General features: G+C 34.3%; 2 protein-coding genes and 1 long non-coding RNA gene across 3 annotated transcripts; 1 reads left to right on the top strand and 2 right to left on the bottom strand.

The window, feature by feature from the left end:
- Nucleotides 1-1,505: 1,505 nt before the first annotated feature.
- LOC113711807 (calcium-dependent protein kinase 11-like) lies at nucleotides 1,506-6,953 on the bottom strand. Its single transcript, XM_027235016.2, has 7 exons — nucleotides 6,287-6,953; nucleotides 4,819-4,962; nucleotides 4,530-4,682; nucleotides 4,334-4,449; nucleotides 2,777-2,944; nucleotides 2,421-2,645; nucleotides 1,506-1,754 (listed from the first exon to the last, which is right to left on the bottom strand). Exons 1-7 carry the CDS (start codon nucleotides 6,825-6,827, stop codon nucleotides 1,620-1,622), a joined length of 1,482 nt encoding a protein of 493 aa, XP_027090817.1. The 5' UTR covers nucleotides 6,828-6,953; the 3' UTR covers nucleotides 1,506-1,619.
- A 1,330-nt stretch (nucleotides 6,954-8,283) lies between these two features.
- On the bottom strand, nucleotides 8,284-10,915 carry LOC113713062 (subtilisin-like protease SBT3.17). The gene is made up of 3 exons (XM_027236773.2): nucleotides 10,507-10,915; nucleotides 10,211-10,308; nucleotides 8,284-8,546 (listed from the first exon to the last, which is right to left on the bottom strand). The coding sequence occupies exons 1-3, from the start codon at nucleotides 10,707-10,709 to the stop codon at nucleotides 8,470-8,472; spliced, it is 378 nt and encodes a 125-aa protein (XP_027092574.1). The 5' UTR covers nucleotides 10,710-10,915; the 3' UTR covers nucleotides 8,284-8,469.
- A 3,275-nt stretch (nucleotides 10,916-14,190) lies between these two features.
- Nucleotides 14,191-16,633, top strand: LOC113711770 (uncharacterized). Its single transcript, XR_003453157.2, has 3 exons — nucleotides 14,191-14,383; nucleotides 15,657-15,718; nucleotides 16,410-16,633. It is a non-coding gene; the product is annotated as an uncharacterized lncRNA (long non-coding RNA).
- Nucleotides 16,634-21,900: the final 5,267 nt, after the last annotated feature.

The following is a 21,900-nucleotide window of genomic DNA, read 5'->3' as shown; positions in this document are numbered from 1 at the left end:
ATAAGGCCCAAATCTCAATTAAATACTCAAGCCCACCATAATTTGGGCGTGATGGGTTTTGAAAATTGGGATGTGGGTTTGATGGGATTGAGATTGTGTTACCTATTTATTTGATGGGTCTGTCTGAGTTCATTTGGGTATCTCATGTATCCCATATATTCTAAATTTTCCTATTTTTATTAGATTAATTTTTCATACATTAATAGTGTATGTCAGCGTTGGATAAATGACGACTATATAAAATTTGAATTTGAAATTTAACTTTTGTACATATATCATAGATTCAACAGTGATATTGTATATACTGTCAGTATATATAAGATTTACTTATTTTTATTTCAACATTTCTATTTTCTTGTCTCTTTTCCTTTGTTCATTTTTCTTAAAAGCCTCGCCACTCCACTTTTATCCTATATATCGTCTCTTTAACCACAGCAATCAGGTTAGCACCTACCACAACTCCATTTAAAACATTTTTTCGTATTGCAAACATATTTCTTCTCCATTTTTCATTTATAATTTAAATCTTCAATTAAAAGCAAAATTGTTGGGTGAAGCCTTAAATGGCTGCTTCGCACAAAGGTGGCAAACGTAAAAAAAATAAAATGAAAATGAAAAATGAAAGGAAAATAAAAAAGAGAAAAAGGAAAGATACGGAATTTTAAGTTAAAATTGAAAAAAAGGTGTGCAAAAATCTCTTGTAAAATAAGTTTTAGTAAACTAAGAATAATTAAGAAAAATAAAATAAAATAATTGTAACTAAACAAAAGAATAAAAAAAAATTAAATTTTTTTAAAAAAAATTAATAGAATTAGGCTTGTAATTAATGTATCAAGTCAATATCAATAAAATTTTATAATGACTAATTTGGATCTTGGGTGGGACTAATCTAAAGTCAATTTCATAGTCGTCCCGACCAAATGAGTGCCAAAATGAATATGGATAAAGGCCAGATAAGTTGCACGAGTCCATATATACAGTCTCATATTCAATTTAAGCTCATTCCATACATCTTGTTGAATTATATATAGAATAATTTTTCCTCATTAAACACATTTTTAAATTATATGTTGAATGCACTTTGAACTTCCGTGGTACATCCCCTTACAGGCGGATTCTCGTAATTTTGCTTGTTATGGTAGGGAATCCCTAGCAATTGGCTGTTTTATATATCGGGTAATTCAGCCGACTCTATGAGAAAGAGATTTTAGTGACTGAGAGACGCCAGTAGTGAGCTCAATGTCAAAAGTAGGTGCTGAGCCTCTAAATGGAACTAAAAATTACCAAAATCAGGGAAATTCAACTACCACAATTTCTTTCGGCAAACAGGAAAAATTATATCCATCTTGAGTGCTCGAAATTTTTCTTCTCGATTTTGAGTTCTTTTGATCAATAGGTTTCTGCAAACTGTTCATGGATGTACGACATGTTGCATACGGAATTGTGACGAGTTTAGTTCAGTCTTGGATAAAAATCTGTTATCTGAGCCAAGGAAAGTTCAGTAATGAAGCTAAAAAGAAATTATTGTAACAAAAGAAGGTGAAACTGGACCGAATCAGAGAGGTTTTCATTTACATTCATTCAGCAATTGGAATATATAATACAAGAAATCCTTTCAATCAGTCCAAATTTTCTTTTGCTCCGAGGGCATCAGCCAAACTGATGTTGATATTTCCTCTCATGGTTCTGCTACCAAGTCCTGCATTTCCCTTTCTCATCATTGTAGCGAATTCCCCATAATCTATGCGTCCGTCCTATTTATGTTGAAAAGAAATGACCGTAAGATAAAGAGTAAAGTAATTAAAGAAAAATGCTGCATGCTGATTAGAAACCAATAAAAGCAGCAGCATAGCTGCAGACTGAATAGTAACTGAAAATACCTTCCTACAAACATAGGATGACATACAAATCCATGAAGTTACTGATGAAATGAGAATAAGGCCATCATATAGGTGCTGAATATTCATTTGATGCCGCTAAATTTACCAAGTGAAAGAAATTTTTTTTTTTATTTTTTTTTTTGCGGGGGGTGTGTGTGTGTGTGTGTAGGGGGCTGATTTTCCAGCCTTCGGTAACATCCACTTATAAATTACTCTATCCATTTTGATGATGATATGATGCATATACTGCTCATTTCAAGAGCCTATATTTAAAATATGGAATGATTTTCAAGCGTGTGGTACATTAATACTGCAGAAAATCCTGTACAACAGTGAATGATGAAGAGCCAAAGCTCAACCAAGAACTCTACTTTTTCTGTCTTGTGATGTTAAGCAGCACAGAATAGATAGGTAATGCTCAAATTAGACATCCATGAGAGAAAAGAACCTTATAAAATCAAACTGAGAGAGCCACACCTAGTAGTTGTGTAAGTTAATCAATGTTTCAACAACTGTATGATCATAGCTTAAGAGTCTTACATTGTCTTGATCAATTTCTCTGATCATCTCATCCAGTTGACCATCAGCCAATCCAAAATCTTTGCAAGCTTCTTGGAGCTCATCAATTGTGATGTAGCCACTACCATCCTTGTCAAAGAATGTGAAAGCAGCAAGCAAGTTTTCCTCTCTCTCCATCTTGTTCATGTGCAGTGTAGCAGCGAGAAATTCACCATACTCTATTGTGCCACTGTTGTCGATGTCAGCCTGACACAACCCTTTAAGTATCAGTTTTAAGTGCTCTTCATTCAGAATGAGAATTGCTGACGATTTGGAATTTTATGTAACCAAAAGAGAAGTGCTAGGATTTCAAGATAACACTCAGGTGTTTTATTTACCGCATTCATAAGTGCTTTGATGTCGGACTCCATTAGTTCAGAGCCTACTCTTTTTAATCCCTGTTTCAATTCCTCAAAAGTTATTGTTCCACTGTTGTCTGTATCAATCATCTTAAACAACTGTCCCAAGCCACCAATTTCTTCTTCTGATAGCCTCTCTGCTATGACCTGCAAATAAATGTTTCCAAAAGATTAAATAAGTGCAGTCTCCATTAAAATGCAGCAACAATTCGACATTCATTTCCTGCAAGTTGATATATATAAAAGGTTAAGGTACAAAGAATATCAGATTTCCTTGATTAATGACACTAGTCCTGCCTTCTAAGCTGCATATTTTGAGTATGCAAATGATTGTTATCAACAAAAGGAATTCAAGAGAGTGCACTCTTTTTCACTTCTTCAATCATCATTAAAGTTAGATTCAAATTCTTTCCATCAAGTTAAAACATGAAATTGTCCAGAAAGAAGTTCCAAATTTAGCTTGACAACAAAACGTTGGTAAAATGCATGCTTTCATTTGCAGAAACAAGACAGAATTGTCAAAATTGTTCAGCTGAGCATGGCACGTCACCCTGTAAAACCTGATAGCTGCCTCTTGACACATGTTTTAAAAAGCCATTTCATAGAAACTTTGGTGTCCACTCTACAGAAGTATTCAGCTTCAGCAGAATGAGTAATACCTTCAAAATCGTTAACACTGACTATGAACACAGAGGTAAATTGAGAAGATAACCTGGGATTCACACCAAAAACAACATACTTTGGCTGAACCAAGTTCCAACATTCTGAATAATACATGCAACTATTTCTTTAGAGTCCAAACACAAGCCTGTGCTTTCCCTTATCTTTGTTTTGAACACTTGGGACTTCACTTGTTCAATAAAATATCATGTAGATTGAGAAGTAATTTGGTTGGAAACTAGAGCCAATAGACCGTCATTATCACTGTTACTAAAAACCATGCTATGATTAATGAGTTGGTTTGGGTTATCTACAAAGAAAACTTAGTATAAATTCTGCTTGATGCCAATTCCAATTTCGGACATCGTTCCTGTTACTTCTGTCTCTACAGAAGAAGGAACCATTTACTTGTACTCATTTATGTACATCACAATACAACAACCCATATATTAAGTCTTTTCTCAAACAGGTAAGCTCATCAAAGATGAAGATTGCCACATTCTTCATTTTTAAGACAGTCTACATGCTCTAATTGTGTTCAACTTGTCAGGAAAACTGCACAGCTGAAACTATTTTATCAACATTTTGTTGCTGTATCCGGCACATTAGCTTAGCCAATTCATCTGTTCAGAATTTGTTCAAAATCATGCCAAGGACTCATAGTACCAGGGACGTGGTCATCGCATGAATGTGCTCAACGCTCCCCAGAACTAGATATCTCAACTTGCAAGTTGCAACTGTGTAACTTTAAGAAAGTGTCTTAAGATAAAAAGTTTGCTGGGAAGGCAACCAAATTGAAATATAACATGCATTTTCTCTATTGGAAACATTGGAATTTGACTGGAAAAGTAAGACATTAACATAAAGAAAACTTACGCGCAGAGCCATCTTCTTAAGTTTGTTCATTGCAGAAAACTGCTTAAGACGGGATAAAACTGCAGAACCCAAAGGTTTATCTGGTGCTACCTTGTCATCAACTATCCAAGGGTGACCTATCTCAGAAAGAAAATTCCTCTTAAGCATCGAAACAGTGTCAAAAGAACTAGTCCTAACACACCAAATATTTGCTTACATAGTACTTCATGGGCAGTTATTCGTTTTCTAGGGTCCCTGCAGAGCATTCTCTGTATCAAGTCCTTTGCACTATCTGAAATCTGAGGCCAAGGATCAGATACAAAATCTATTTTCCCTTTCAATATTTGCTTGAAAATGCCATTATCCGTTTCTGTAAATTGAGAAATTGCTAAATGTTAAGGAGAACCAACTGTCTTAAGTACCAGGAAACGTAAAATCTCCACCCTCTCAGTGTAATTATTAGCTTACGCTTTGAGTTGCAAATTGAAAATCATTGAGAAAGCTACCTGCCCAAAAAGGAGGAACCCCAGATAGCAGGATGTATAGAATAACACCAGCACTCCACACATCCGCTTCAGGCCCGTAGTACTTATGCAGCACTTCAGGTGCAACATAATAGGGACTTCCAACAACATCAGAAAGATATTGCCCTGCAAGTGAAACCGTTAATAGATAATGATAAACTTTTCTGAATATTTTGTGTCTAAGTGATTCTTAGTCAGGATAATTCTATAAACATGAAAATCAGGCTCCAAAGTGAAATTCTGTTTTCAACTGAGAGTATTTAAGATCACGGGGATGATTTAAACTACCCAAACTTTTGATATGGCAGTCATTCAGTCAAGAAGATATCCTCTGGCAAAAGAAAAACATGATTTTTATTGTGTGTCAGAAAGCTTTTATGTATATAATTAACATACCATCATGATAATGAGCAACAACTTTTCATTCTTAGTATTTTTTATGAACTAGATAGAAGAAATTCAACAGAACTATCCATTTATATAACGATCTGTGGCTCCAAAACTGGTAGCCAGGTAAGTTATTGGTTATGACAATCAGAGGGTAACCTGAATTTTTTTTTTAAGTGTAAGTAACCTGAATGTTGTTTACGTTAATAATCCCAAAAGGCAATTTCCACAGAAAATAGTACTTCTTCCTAGTAAACTTTTTTCTTCTTTATGTGGTTATGTTCATGATGACAATATGAAAAGAAAAATAATAGTCATGTCCATTCTCTGTACGCAAAATAAGAATTTTCTGAAGATGCTGTCAAATCATCGTTGAAGCCCACTGAACGAAAGTTTCCAATACTGCACTGAACGCCCTGCTTATTGAATTTTTGGGACCATATTTCTATTTCTCCACATGTATTGCTTCATTTCTACTCCATTCTTCCAGTACATCTAACAAAAATTTACACATATTATCTGACTCATCACTTGAATCCCTTTGCAATATAGAATTCACTTCAAATTTGTTCACTCCTTCCCTATCTTTTCTCGTAACAGAAAGAAAATCTCTAATAGGATAAAGCAAGTAATTCTGCTTTCCTAAAATACATTAAAAAGGCACGTGGATATGAAATATGAAAATGATTTATTATTGAATCCATTTCCACGGAACAACAGATGGAATAACAAGATCAACGTTTGTTAATGCAAATATTGAATAGAGGCATTCAGTTCTTGATAATGGTCAGGAAATTCAAGATATTGTAAATGAGAGGCTGATGCAAGCAGAGAAAATCAAACAGACAAAACTAAAAAACCATAAAATGCCCCATTTCTTTGTGATCATAGTGGCAATGAAAACATAGCTTTTTCTTCTTTTGTGTTTTGTCAATAAGCTCCAAACAGATTGGATGCAAATCCTCAAAATTTTGAGTACTTGACCAAAAAATATTCTGTCAAGGCAAGATAGAGAGAACAGACTGACAAGATTGAATAGAAGAATGTAAGATGATATTCATACCTGGTTTATAAAAGACAGATAATCCAAAATCAGTGGCCTTCAGCTTGGCATCCTCATCAGCAGTATCAAACAAGAAATTCTCAGGTTTCAGATCTCTATGCATAACCCCAAGAGAATGGCATGCCTCTACCACGCTAATGATAGTCTTCATCAACTGTGCAGCTTTTCGCTCACTGTAATGACCCTTTTGTACAATCCTGTCAAAAAGCTCACCACCATGACACAGCTCCATGATAATGTGAACAAACAGATTGTCTTCATAGGTCCCTTTAATCCTCACAACATATGGATGCTCAGACAGGTGGTGCATGATCTGGATTTCCCTCCATACATCATCATAGTCCTCTTTGCATAAAAGCTTTCTCTTTGGAATTGATTTGCAAGCATATTCAATGCCTGTGGCTTTTTCTGTGCATTGGTAGGTAGTGCCAAATTGACCTTGGCCTAATTTCTTTCCAAGATTATAGTGTTCTCTAAGTCTTGGAGTTTGATAAGGAAGGACACTGTTAGGAGCTTTTGAGGATGAGGATGGCTTCTTCATGGATGATGATTAGATCCTCCTTCTTCTTTTGTTTTCTCTGCCTGTAGAACTTTTATTTTCTTGATCTTGAATTTTAGAAGAATTCTCTCTCTCAATCTGCCTCCTCTCCTTCCTCTGCCTCTCTGTTGTTATATTCTATATCGTCGGGAGCTTTGGATTGGCTGGTAAATAACTACTTTTGGGTGTTTTGGTCATAGCACTTGGCGGGGATTGTGGGGGGCTTTGACTTTTGCACGATCCTGGAGTGACTTGGCGGGGATTGTTTTAATTGGCCTAAATATAGCAATTATCTTTTCTAGTATTGGTACTTCTTTTATCCTGGGGTGTGAGGTGGTGCAGAAGAAAAAGAGTCAGATTGACAGCAAATAAAAGAGAGACATTTTTTTTCCCATTTTGGTGTATGGTTTACAATAATTGTATAAACTACGGTCATGTTATCTGTGATTATAGTGGTAAGATAATGAAATGACCTCTAATTTTCTACACTATTTGTTGCTTCACTATCGCAAGTATTTAAAGCCATAATTGATTGCAATGCATGCCTTTGGGACAAGCTGGTCATCGCTCGTTGTTCCCTTTCACCTTCAAGGTGAGAACTTAATTTTGCTACGATGTTGCAAGATCTCAAGTCTAGCTAGAGATGGAAAATCAGATGTTTTTTCTTTTTCTATTGTTTTTCAGAAAAAAAGAAACTGTTATCTTTTTAGATATAGATATATTTACAAACTCCATGACACCCTTTATTAGATAATTAAAATCATCTGTGGCTTTGACTAGCAACACAAATAGATCATCAAGCAGTAATTGCCTTGAACTGTTTATATTGTCTTAAGTTGGAGACAAGCCTGTTATTAATTGCCAAGCAAGTTTTGGTTTAGTGACTAAAGTTAAAGTCTCTCGTGATCTAAAGGTCATCAACCGATGTACTGCTAGTATTGAGAATAAAAGATCGACTCCCATACATCAAAGCCAAGGAAATCTTTACCAAGATCTCTATAGACTATATATATGACTGCCTGCCAATACAAACAGCTATGAGCTTAAAAACTCTCACTCATAGCTCTTTGACAAAATTTGCAGATAAAGACAAAGGCAGCATCCAGTTACTAACAAGATTTAGCCTCAAGTTTGTGGCCAATATTGGGAATTCAGGTAATAATGTCTATTTGCAACCAGCATTTTAGTTGGTTTTAGAGTAAAAGTTCATCCCAGTTTTGGCCATCTCTTCACGTACTCCTATTTCCAAGGAAAAACGTTTTGCCAAAAGGTTCATTTCTCCGCATTTCTCCACTACGTATGAACTCCCAAAATAATACACTTCATATCAAACTCAAGTTTCTCAACTTCCAAATAAATCCAAACTTAACCATTCAATTTTATTCTATGAAGCACCAACATGTATTCCAAGTATGAAAAGATGCATAATATGAGGAACTAATTCATCAATACTTTAAAAGATTCTCAATAACTCTTACTTTTTATTTGGTACAATCAAACATTCATACTGCATAAGGTCCACACTGTAAGACTTAGTAGTACATATAGAAGTGTTTTACTTATCCACTTATCACTTCAAACACGCAGCTAAAAGTCTATATCAGTAGTTTATACATAAGAAAACCCAACAAGCTCAATAATGAATTCACACGTGCAGCTTCGTAGGTCCAGAATGAAGGTGAAGTTTCTGGCTTTCGACAACTTGCAGCACTCCTGGTTGTTCTGCCAAAATATTGTATTCATCAGTCTGTCGCATTTGAACAAGAATATGTGCACCTTAGAGTTTAACTCGTGCACACTAAGAAAACAAGCAGCAAGAGGTTGCTTTGAGATTGACCAGAGCATTTTGGTTGTACTCTATGCCAGCAATAAGAAGAAAGAAATCCTGATCTATTTGCAAAATCAAATTTGCCTCACGTTTCAGGACTCCTATGTAATATGAGACCTTCATCATGTGATTTTTGCTTACAGTTTAGCAGATGGCATGTAGGAAACCACCTCAAAAAATTTGAATTAGTCAACCAGAAATCTCAAACTAATAATAGACTCGTGTTTCCAGACTTACCACATCAATAAATATTCTAATACAGGACATAGTTCTCCAGAGCAGATGCAGATAACAAAGATAAACCATATAGCATATTACTGATTTAGTTATTTCACACAATTAAGCTTCTATTCAGTCAGAAGACACCTAAGCCCTTCTGAAAGTAATTTAGGGAAATAAATATCAAGAATATCCCATTTGAACTCATGAAGCAGATTCTGATCACTTGTCACTCGAAGAGCAGATAAGGGTGAATGGAAGGACAAAGTCAGCTAACAAACTTTCAAGTCAGGAGTAAAAGCACCAATAAATAAAGCATTGTTGTAAAGATCTCTTCATTTAGTGTCCCTGATGCTATTTGATAAAGAAAAATGGTACAAGCATATCATGACATGGAAAACATGTACCAAATTCCAAAACTCAAACTTAATATTAATTATTGTAACTTCTCATCATGCAGATATTTTGCTTTAGAAAAGTCAATTTGAGTATTTGCCTGATCAAAAAAATTCAGCTATTAGTAGTTCTTATGGTATCTACAATACAGAACTGTGACACTATTTCATTACCTTAGGTTTCTGCTCATATTAAACAGAGGCCAATTGAACGCCCATATTTCTCATCAACAAAAATACTTATGAAGGACAGAGACAACGCCACAATCCTAAGCAGAAATCTGAATTTGAACAAATTTTCCAAGAAGAGTGAAAGTATCTGAGAGAACTTTTTCACATTTGGTTCATATAACTAAGATTGAGCAGTGGAGGAAGCTAGAGGTAATCAAAATCTTGCTGAATAGCATGGATTCCAAAAAACCAGATACATCCTACTGTGTGGGACACAAATCTCATAACACAAAGAGTTTTAATTTATACTGAAAATAAACACCATAGATTCATAACTTCCTTGTGTGATCAACAATTCAAAACCTGTCTAGTTAAAGAGCGTAATCAAGCACTATTTGTCAAAGCATTCTTCCTTGCCAAGTCTCAGATCAATATTTAGAATCCATAACATCCACTAAATGAAATGCTTCCATAAATCATAACTTAGATTGACCATTTCAAAAAGGCAATCAACCCATAATTCAACATAATTCAACAAACATCATCCATAATAATTTGTTAAAATTCCTTTAATCCTGATGCATATATGTCCATTTAAAATGGTTTTTACAATACAAACTCTCCCCCAACCCCAATCCCCTCCCAAAAAAATTGTAAGATTTAACAACAATATTAAATATAACCGCGATCATCATGATAACAACCATGTAAGAAAAGCAGCACAAAATATACGTATATTACTAATCAAATCAAGAAAAACACCAAAAACTTACTTGAGAGCTCAGCAACCTGTCCAGGAGTCAGCTTAGCAGAGAACCCACTGGCAGCATGTTTATAACTGTACACCAAAGCCTTCTTTGCAGCCTCCTCACTGATTTTATTTTTAATTTATTTTCAGGTTTTCCAAAATTTTCACATGAATCAGCATAAGATAATCAAACCCATGTACCACAATGCAAAAATAAACAAAAAGAAAAACACAAGCATAATTTCCATGCTAGAATTCCATTAAAAACAAAACATAAAACAAAGAGATAACTTTTGAAGAGGGGGAAAAAAAAAACTGGACCTGCCAAGAACAGAGGAAAGAGTCTTGATATGGTAATCCTCAGGTTCTTGATCTTGGGGTCTCTCGGTATAAACTATGTGGACCTTGGCCTCAGATGATGATGGGATTTCTGAATCAGCCATTGAAATTGAGGGAAAGCTCAGGAATACCAGAAGAAAGGTTAATGAAACTGTTGAGAATAAGAAGATATGGCTTTTCTTCATCACTTTTGGGTGTTTTTATATGAGAAAATATCTTCTTTTATAGCTGGAAAAAGAGATTATGGCGATAATGTCAAGATTTATTAATGCTATTGATTATTTAGGAATACCGCAGGACAGGGTATCTCTTTCTGTGGTTTTTGCTTAAGAATGAAGGTTTTGATTTTGCCGTACATTTTTCTTTCTTTTATTTTTATTTTTTGAGGTATGAAAGATGGTCCAGGAAGGATACGCCGTTTTGACCAAGTAAAAGAAGAAGGCTAAATTACGCTAACCACCCCTGTAGTTTTAGGAAAAGTGAAGGGCCTCTCCTCTTAATTTTAAAAATGTAGGGACCTCCCCTCTTGTTTGTTATAAAACGTCAAAAGCTTCCCCGCTCTGGTTAAGGAGAGGGAGAGAAATTAACTAGTTTTATAGTTAATTTATTTCAAGGGTTATTATCACTTTACTCCCTTAAACTATATCACTATTATCAGTTTATCCTTTAACGTTATTTTTTAATCACTTTACCCCCATAACTAATTCAACTCAATATATTAAGAAATTTTAAACAAAAATACCCTTTTATTTTATAGCATTACTACATTATTATTATCACGTTATTCGTTTAGATTATACTGATACAATCACTTTAGTTACTAACATTATTTTCTAGACATTTAAGTATTTCCAAAAAATTGAAAAGGATAAGATGGCTTACAATTTCTTTTCATAAATTTTTGATTTTGAAAGAATTGATGGCACTTAAAATGTGTATAGCTATAAAAGTTTTCCCTCCGTCAATTTTATCTTTTACTAGTATGGGGCCTGCGCTATGCACAGGGTGCGTGTACGTAACCCGTGTTAATAATGTGTTTGTCTAGTTATATTTTGTAAAGTTTGTTTTGTAAGTATTGATGTAGGAAATAATTTTATAATATGTAAATAATTGTGAGCTATTATTTTTTATTAAATGAGGATAATTGGAAAGAATTGTCGGTAGGTTATTGTATAAAATGTAGTTTAATGTTGAATAAAAATTATAGGTGCGCAAATAAACCCACTTATCTAAAAATTTACTCATACTTGCCCATGAATAGATGGGTATGAATATCTTAAATTTTTGCATATGGGTATTATTGGATAACCCATCAAATCCAATCAACCCCTTTAGAATTGTCTTCCTCCAAACTTCCTCTCTTTCCCCATACCTATTTTTTCAAATTTTTCATTTTGTCATGATATTAATTACTTTTATTTTATTATTATTATTATTTGTCGATTTTATCTTATCATTTTATTTTCTATTAGTTTGTTAACTTGCTCATTTTTCAACATTACTAATTTATGACAAGTTTTAACCTCTTTTCTTACCTTTTAAAAAAGAAATTTTAAATTTACACACAAAAAATGTTAGGGGTTCAAAATTTTTGAATTAAGTTTTTATGTTAACTTTTATAGTACTTTGTCTAAATTTTTATATTTTTATTGTTCAATTATTAAATAGTATATAATTTTGCAACATAGAGTATGGATGAAAAAAATTGATAATTAGACTTATTGAGTATTATAAGTAAATATTTAAAACTAATGATGGATGCAAAGGGTGGTATAAATTGATAACTTAATTTGTAAAAATAAATTGAAATGAGTTTACAAAAAGTTAAAATAAATGGGTTATAAATGGATAATTTGGTTACCCAATTCATTTATTGACTTACCCATTTATACCCATATAATTAAATGAGTATAAATAGTTTGACTCACTTATATCTATTACCCATTTTAACTAATCCAAACCCGTTTAAGTCACCCATTTTGACACCTCTAATAAGAATATAGCATATATGTGTTGAAGTAGCAGAATATGAGAATAATATTGAATTGTGAAAGTGTAATTTTTATAATTATTATTTTATATTGCAGAAACTTTTACAATTTTGACATCGAATATGTGTATTCGATATTCGTTCATAATTGTGAGAATATAGTCTGGACTAATAACATGCTATCATAGCATTTTTTTTCCAACCATAGGTTAGAAGATTATCCTCAACTTTGATGTCCCAACATTAGGGCTACAAATGAGACGAGTCGAGTCGAGTTTTGGCCTAATCGAGCCGAGTTTTGACATAATTTTAGTGAACTCGAACTCGAACTCGACGAGCCAACAATTTCAAGCTCGAGATCGAAAAAAATAAAAAATAATTATTTTTATTTTTTTAAAAATAAATAAAATAATATTTTTCTCTTAATAAATAATAAAATATTAAGGATATATATGTCATTTTACTATTAAAATAAAAAATAAAAAATATATATATACTTAAAATAAAAAATATAAAAAAATATATGTATACTTAAAATAATATATATATATATATATATATATATATATATATATATATATATATATATATATATATATATACTCGAACTCGCTAACGAGCTTTGTGAGAACTCGTAATTTTCTTAATTGCTAGGTTTTATTTTCTTTGAATTGCACGGTTTTTCATATTTTATTTATTCGAAAAATTGTGAAAATAATTTTTATGAGTAAAGATGGTTTTGAAATCATTTTTTCTAGTATAAGTTAGTTTATAAGATTTTAAGAGTGTATACTGGATGTGGGACCCACTAGTGCGGTAAGTTCGATAAAATTCGACCAATTAGGTTAAGTTTTGTATACAGGAATTAATTTACTAGGTGTTGGAAGATAAGTAGAGGTTGCTTAGTTGGATTAAGGATAGAGAGACAAAAGGATAGCTTTGAATTAAAAAGGTGCTAGGTGTCGCGAAGTGGTTGGTTCTTGGGTTTTGACCACTATTCACCACTTTATCAATTAAACAAAAATTGACCCAAAATTACCCTCCATTTCAAGCTTCTTGGCCGGCCATCTTCAAGAGAAAAGAAAGGAAAAAGCTCTCAAATTTCTTGCTCCAATCTTGCTCAATCTAGCAAATCAACCGTTTAAATTTCCAAATTCTCCATAAAAAACCCTTAGTTGAGTAGTAGTGAGGTTAGTTGTGAAATGATTTGGAAGCAAGAGGTGTTAAGTTGGTTCTTTTCTTGAGTTTGCAAGGTAAGTGACTAAGACACCTTTTCTTTGATCTTAATGATGTTCAATTGGTGAGTAAAAGTGACTTTTGAATGAGGAAATATTATATGATTTGAAGTGATAATAATAAGTTAGTGATTATAAGTTAAAACTCTAGTATACGCGATTAAAATATTTCATTGGCTTAGTATTATTTTATTTCACCATATACTTTATCTCCAAATATTCTTTTTCATGTGGTTAGGACTTTACATGAGATTTAAGGGGTGTTAGTAAGATAAGGGAAAGAATTGGAGGATAGGAACATGATTTGGCAAAGATTAGTGAGAGAATGACCAAGATGCTGCCAAGTGGCAAGACACCAACCATGCAACTTATTTGACCAAAGAATTTGATGAATTAAAACCATTTTTTTTGCTCCATTTCCTTCATAAGCTGGCCGCCCATCTTGGAGCAACAAAGGAGAAGAAGAAACTCCATTTTCTTGCTTTTTACTCTTAGTTTAATCTTAGGAAAAAAAAATTAAAAGTGAAGGAGTGAGTCACTGAGTGAAATCCATCCAACTCTAGTGTGTGATCTTCAAGCCTTGAAGCTTTTGGTTGGTGGTTATTTTGGGTGACTTAATCAACTTGTAAGAGAGGTATGTGATCATTAATCCTTGCTTTTATGGTGTTATATTAAGTATTTAAAGGTTTGAGGGTAAACTAGAAGTTGTATGGATGCTTCCTATGGCTAAATCTCTTGAATTAGTGAAGTGGTAGTTGGGTTGGTTAAGTGGCCTACCATGTGTATGATTAATTGTTACAGCTTTGATTCATGGTTTTAGTTAGAGTTAACACTTGGCATGTTGGTTAAGAGGAAAACAATGAAAGGATGAAGCAAGAAAAGTAGTGGTATGCACTAATAGCCCAAATTCCAGATTTCTGGAAATTCCAACTTCAGTTCTGCTCGGTTCCAGTTCATAATGTTAGAGGCCGAATTAGGTTTAGTACAAAACATGAAAGTTGTAGAGAATGGTTTTTTATAGTTTCCTGCAAAATTTCAACCCAATCGGAGCAACGTAGCCTGTGAAAAGACCGAAATACCCCTGCTGCCCTGTTTCTATCCGAAACTGATAATCAGTTTCTGTAATTGGTTAGTTTGACCGGGAATACTACTGATTTGGTTGTCAATGTCTTCTTAAGAATTATAGAGTTGTATCTTAGCTTTCAAATGGCTTTGGAATTACATGAATCGGAGTTGTGTGTGCTGAGATATGATTGAATGAATCAGGACTGCTAGTTGAATTTCACAGTGAGCTTCGAACTGAAAAATATGGGGTTGTTTTGGTAACTTTGACCTAGTTAGGATGAGAACTGGACTAAGTAGTCTTCATCAAAGTTATAGCCCTCTGTCTTAGGTTCGAAACGGTATAACTTGCACTTCAATCCAATAAACGTAGTTTCAGTTAGGTCTGATACGCTAAGTAGCGGTGAATCTGTCTTTTTGGTTTCCCAGCTTAAAGCTCATTTCCGGCCATTTTCCTAGCTAAATCTTGTACTTGAATGACTTTGAGCCTATTGAACGGCTGTTGTGATGAATTTATATTGCGTATGACTTTGGAATTGATTGAGGAAAATAATGAAGCCATAAGTGGTTGGGTAAATAGGTAAATACAGAGGACATGCTGCCCAAAATTTTAGGGTTACGCGATTCCTTCAATTGAGTTGATCTTAGTACAAATGAAGGGTTTTGGGGATTGTTTGTAACCCTAGGACCAACTATTATCTTTTTACTCAAAAGTCATATTTTATTCTTTTGTACTAGTACTTAACCTGGAAAGACGTACGACATGTAGTCGAGTCTCACTTGTGCATTCCGTTTACTCGATTTTGGATATGAAACCTTTAATTGGTTTACTTTGATGATTTTAGGGTTTCTTGGTGATTAAAGCTAGTTTGAAGTGAAAACTTTTGACGTATCTGTACTTGAACCGGTAAGTGTACCACTCCCCTCATTTGCTGTTTAACTTGGTTTTTGCCCCTGCAATCTGCGATTTAAATGACTACACTATCTGTTTATTCTGTTTGAGACGAGGGTGTACTTTATCACACTCGTTCTCTTGTCTGTCCATATGCCTATTTACTGTGTATATTCTGTTAACTGTATCTGAGTCTGTTCGGATGTCGTTTGGAGGCTGATATCCAACGACCTTTCTGTGACCTTTGAGCTCAACACCTGTGGCTAGTTACTCAAGTCGGGCCGGCAAGGGTCTGATCGATTAGATAACGAACCACGGTAGTCTGTTTTGGGAATCTTTGGATATTGAGACTCTTGATTCCGGTATACTCGAGTATTACCATTATTGTTCTTGAATGGAGTTCGAGTCCGGTAGGGGTATGTTTGGTGGACGAAAATTGGTGTAAAGTGGGGTCTACGGATATGTTGATTCTATTTACGTTGACGGAGAGTCAACGGGTTCGGGTCAAGTACTGCAAATGAAAATCTGGCTCCTGAGAGCCACTTGTATCCTTTCCCTTTGAATCACTGTGTTTAAATGCTTTCATTTATATCTGGTATATGTATATGATTGATTAAATGTGAAAGGCCATGATTTTTCCCCTATATGTTTGGTACCTCATTGAGCGTAAACTCACCCCTTTCTGTTGCCTTTGTTTTCCTTACAGGGGACAAACTTGAAAATCACGGTTTTGGAAGAAAAGGGTCAAGCTAGTATATATGTCATGTTGTTAAACTCTTTTGAAAATGAAGCCCTAATTGTGTTTTGTGTAGTATGAGTACCTCGGATCGCACTGTATGTTAATTTGTTCAAGATTTCAATGTAAATATATGTATAAGTGTTTAACCTTGTCTATTAAATGTATTTCGTTGAGACTATGATTTTATAGTTTGGTAGGTATGTTCTCACCTTAGTAGTTTCTGATTGTTCATTTTCTTTGGGTCCTATCGCGTGTACTATGTTGGGTTTGTGTGAATTGACTCCGTAGTCCTGGCGAGAGTTGGGCAGGCGGTCCGCCGAACCCTTTTGGTTCGCCTTAGGGTGAGGTGGGGCTGTCACAAGCTTAATATCTTTAGATCGAATTCGAGCTCGATTTCAACTCGAGCCAGCTCGAGATCGATTCGTTTGCAGCCCTATCCAACATCTATGTTAGCAATAAAGGTGATTATGTTGTTTTTGTTTGGCAATATAGCAGCATCATCGGGTTAGAGTTCCGGCAGAACAAAATAGATGATTAAAGTAAACTTGAGTGATTTTTTTTCTTTTTGTATGTCAAAATCCAAACAAAACTGGTGTTGTTTGAAAGGATAATCAACATTTAATGCTAGAGAAAAAAGCAACAGTATCAATGGGAAACAAAAAAACACAAACTCAAAATGAGAATTTTCCAATGAAGAAAAGGTTGCTTTGAAAGAAGCATAGAAACAAAAAGTGATCCATCTATGTTGTCCACAAAAGAGAACAATAAGTCAACAAAAATTAGGGTAAAAAAACAACAAAATTACAAAGCAACCAAGCAAATATAAAATACATGTTAAATGAAGGGAAAAATAAATGGCATGATTGGAAAATAAGACAACACCTAAGACTAAACTAATACTCATAAATAGCTAAGGTGGCCCATCTCTACGGATCACAAGGGGCGATAATGACTCAAACAAAAGAGGAACAAAGAACAAATAAATTACAAAGGAACCACACAACTATAGCATGCATCTTCCGGTGTCCTGAGTAGGGGAGAAACAGCAAATGGCATTATCGAAAATCGAAAAATGAAGAACTAACTAAGGCTAATGCTAATCACATGAGGAATCACCAATGAACTGATGCAAATGGACCACAATAGCCCAAACATATCAATAAATACCAACATAACCGACGGATACACTTTTACTGTTCATTCAAGCAACTCCTCCTTTTATATAGTTAGATTTGCTGACTTAGTCCTTGTGCTTTTAAAATATCTACATTCGGTTTTTTTTCTTTTTATGTATGAAATTGGCATTGAGTTGATGTCTTCGTTCTATTATCTCATATATTCATGTGTATGTAAGTTAAAATCTCACCAAATTAAAAGGATTTGATGAGTACATGGATTGGAAATACCTCATCTTCATTTTAATATGTTTTATTTTAGGAATCGATACATGTGTGTATATCTTTATTTTGATTGGTGAAAATAAAAAATTTAGAGAAATAAATAAATTAGGTCTTCAATTTTCATGAACAAATCTCTCTTTTCCATTTGACCATGAATAAATAACATAGCAGAAAATTCAACCTTTTCATTTTAACAACTCTTTTTTTATTTAAAACAAAGAACATGAAAAAAAAGTAAATTGATAAGGGAAGTTCATGTTACGAAAAAAAAATAAATCGATTATACAAAAAAGGGTCATGTTAATTCCAAATCAAGAGAGGAAGTCTCTAGTTTTTGAGAAAATTAGAGGGGAGGTTAGTAAAATTTACCCAAGAAAAAATGGACTCCATTGAGTTAATTCCACATTGACCTCCCTGAATTTTGATAATAGTTACATTTTACGGCCTTAAACTTTGAAGAATGTAGTTTGCACCCCATAACTGGATTTTTACTGTCAAAGACCAAGATACAAAGATACAAGTGTACATTTTTGTCTAGAAAACACTCTCGTACTTAATGAAAGTCAAACTCTTCGGTATTTTGTGTATGCATTAGTTAAATTTTTATCAAGTATTTTTTCATGCCTATTAAATTTGGAGTTACTTTTGTTTTTGTTTCTTTATTTGTGATTACATCTTTTGCTGTTTGCAAACTAAAGCTAAATTCTGATCATAAATATTCAAAAAAGAAATAGTTATCTGGAGACCAAATTCAAGTTCAAAGTTTTGAAGAAAAAACTCCATTTGACTAGAGTTTGCATTTAGTTTTTCCATACAATATATTTTACTAGGAAATTCTTTATAATTTGAATGGCTAATCATTTTTTTTGAATGAATAATCATGAAAACAAGTGAACTGAATGGCAGATCAAGTGAAATTAGTTTGGCATTTTCCATTTTGCAATGCTTAAATTCTTAATGACAAAGAACGCATTGTGCCATTTTGTGGCGAAACGGTTTTCATTTGCTCTTAGAGTAGGAGACATGGAAGAAGCACTAGTGAAAGAGGCGTTTGGTGGACAGTGGGATACCCCTGTTTGAAAGGTGAGTTTTTTGGGAGTTTGTCTAAAACTTTACTGTAACTTACTGTAGAAGTTTTTAAAAAAATTTTTGAAATGTGTAAATTTTTGAATATTTTGAAGTGTATAATTTAAAAACTTTAAGAAATTTTTTGAGATTACTGTAGCTAAAGTTTTTAAAAAATTTGTAGCAGACAAACTTGGCAAAAAATTTGGGTTCCAAACAAGATAGCACTGAGAAAGAGGGAAAAAGAGTGGACGCAGACTGAGAAAGAGGGAAAAGAACACGAAAAGTAGACCGCGTATATATTATTACCATTAAATTCATAACTTATGTGTAAAAATTAATAGACTAAGGAAATACTAATATTGCAATTAATAGTTTAAAGCATGATTTACAAACCAAAGGTAATTTGAGGTGCACTTTACATTTAGCTCCTCTTTAAATCTCATGTCACATGTAAATGTGTAAGCATTTCCCTCGCGTAAAAGGTTATTTTCATTAGAGTCCATCCCAATTTTATAGCCAAAGAATAAAATTGTCCATGAACCAATAATTGAGGTCATTAATATCATCATAGTAGGCTTTTTTTTTTTTTTTTTTACTTTTTCTAATGAATTAATCTTTTATACACTGACAGTGTAAAATGTATACCACATAATCTAAATTTGAATTTGAAATTCAAATATTGCATATACATCATACATCTAATTATAATATTGTATACACTGTGAGTGTGTATAAGATTAACTCTTTTTTAATTTTGATTGATGGTTTTATTGTTTCTAATGTTTGATTGTGCATAAGAAGGCAAAGTGCATAGTGATAATGTTCATGACTAGTAAAATGTCACTGCGTATCCCAAATTTCGGGGTTTAGATAATTGAACCTTACTTACCAATACTTTTATAGTGTAATATTTTCTTTTTGCTTAGTTAACAAGCATTTATGAGTCTTTCTCTTTCTTAGCAGAATTGGATTGTTTACTTATTTCTCTCCCCACTAATCTGGCATTTTCATTATGTTCAACTCAAGAAAATTAAGTAGTTCGTTTTAATGACCAACCCTGGACTTGATTAAAGTATGGAGTCCAATTATGTGGTAGGATTTTTTAAATGGAGAGAGAAATATTGACCAAATAAAAATCAATCCCTTAACCTTATTAGTCACATTTGCTGGATGAATTACACCTTTCCAGATGAAAATCTTTCATTTCCTTGGTTGAAATAAGAAGAAACTAATTATAATATTAGAAATGATATTAAATGACAAGATAATTTGAGAAATAAGCAATTATTCTTTTTTTTTCCAATCGATAACATTGTATTAAGCACAAACGGGTACAAAGTCAGAGCAACTGCTCCTGTAAATCTGCCTGAGCTAAACCAAGCAGCCACGCTGGGAAACTGAGCTTCCATTCAGCTACATCAATCAATGTTATAGCAAACTTTGCTAAATAGTGACTTACATAGTTGTTGCTTCTTCTAGTATAGGAAAAACAACATTTATCAAATTCTTTCATCAGCCTCCAAATATCCAACTGAATTATGGCTATGTTGACTTCCTCCTCCCTTGCATTGATTTTGTCCACTACTAGCTTACAGTCCGATTCCAGCTTCATTTTTCTTCATCCCATTCGTTTAGCTAGTACCATAGCTTCTCTTATTGCCAGAGCTTCCTCCACCTGTGCCTCAGCACAGCCTTCAGTTGGCCTCGCCCATGAACCTACCAGTTCCCCTGAGCTGTTCCTGGCCACTATACCCCATCCTGCCTTGTTAAGTTTTTGGTCCAAAGCTGCATCAGTGTTGAGCTTGATCCAGCCAGCTTGCGGTGTATCCCATCTCCTGCCCTTCTCCTGCTCTCCAACTGCCAGGTTGTCATGTTTTGCTCCCCCCTTGTGCTAGTTGAAACTCATTCCATTCCATTAGTGCCTTGTTAATCACCACCATAGGCTCACTGCTCCTGTTGTTGAACTGCTTATTATTCCTGGATTTCCAAATCTGTCAAAAAATGTTTACCGTGAGAGTTATGTGTTCCCTTCCTCTCTCTCGAGCCATAGCCCCCCTAAGTTCTTCCCACCAATGCCAAAAATTATTCCTAAACTCCTCCAATCCATCCCACCTCAATGATGCCACCTTCCAAATTGCTCTAGCATTACAGCACAGAAAAAACATATGCTCTAATGTCTCAGAGCTGTCTCCACAGCACTTGCACGCATGGTTCCCCTTACCACACTTTCCCTTCACCACTGTGTTAGTTGGCAGTATTCCTTGCAAACATTTCCAGATGAGGTGTTTGAGTTTATTTGGCATGCTCAAGCCCCACAGAAAACTCCAGTTTTGAGCCTTGATCGTCCTACTATTACTTGGTTCTGAAGTTCCTCCATGTTGACACTGTCTTCTCTTCATTTCCTTGATTAGTTTATAGCCAGTCTTGACAGAATATACACCAGAACTTGATTTTTCCCAATAGATCCTATCCATTACCTTCTCCAAGCTCAGTGGTATCTTTAGTATCTGCAGCCTGTCCTTCTCCTCAAATTCCTGCATCAACAATTCTCTATCCCACTTACCATCCTTGATCAGCTCACTAACCCTCTGAATCTTGCTATCAACCTTCCTCTGAGATCTTACCTTCCCATCCTCTATCCCTGGCAGCCACCTGTCTTCCCAGATTTTAATAGATTCACCATCTCCCACCCTCCTTCTTAGTCCTTCCTCCAGCACTTCTCTGGCACTCAGTAGACTCTTCCAACACCATGAGTCTGATCCTTTTGGTTGTACATCCCATATGAATTTCCCACCAAAGTACCTCGCTTTCATTACTCTACTCGTCAGCAAATTAGGCTGCATCAAAATTCTCCATAATTGTTTCCCCAATAATGCCAAGTTAAAGTCCTGTAAATCCCTAAATCCCAGGCCCCCTTCAGCTTTGATATTTGTCATTCTACTCTATTTTATCCAGTGAATTTTCTTTTCATCCTTCCTCTGTCTCCACTA

The sequence above is a fragment of the Coffea arabica genome, chromosome 10e (assembly GCF_036785885.1).
Source record: "Coffea arabica cultivar ET-39 chromosome 10e, Coffea Arabica ET-39 HiFi, whole genome shotgun sequence".
NCBI classification, from domain to species: domain Eukaryota; kingdom Viridiplantae; phylum Streptophyta; class Magnoliopsida; order Gentianales; family Rubiaceae; genus Coffea; species Coffea arabica.
This window is presented reverse-complemented; position numbering and strand designations above follow the sequence as displayed.

Bases quoted from the DNA above. Each gene is read 5' to 3' on its own strand.
- LOC113711807 (XM_027235016.2), bottom strand. From the start codon at position 6,827: ATGAAGAAGCCATCCTCATCCTCAAAAGCTCCTAACAGTGTCCTTCCT. The intron at 2,945-4,333 runs GTAAGTTTTCTT...ATTTATTTGCAG, and splicing joins TTAAGAAGATGGCTCTGCGC to GTCATAGCAGAGAGGCTATC. The intron at 2,646-2,776 runs GTAAATAAAACA...GGGTTGTGTCAG, and splicing joins TCAAAGCACTTATGAATGCG to GCTGACATCGACAACAGTGG.
- LOC113713062 (XM_027236773.2), bottom strand. From the start codon at position 10,709: ATGAAGAAAAGCCATATCTTCTTATTCTCAACAGTTTCATTAACCTTT. The intron at 10,309-10,506 runs GTCCAGTTTTTT...AAATAAAATCAG, and splicing joins CTTTCCTCTGTTCTTGGCAG to TGAGGAGGCTGCAAAGAAGG. The intron at 8,547-10,210 runs GTAAGTTTTTGG...ATATTTTGGCAG, and splicing joins ACAGGTTGCTGAGCTCTCAA to AACAACCAGGAGTGCTGCAA.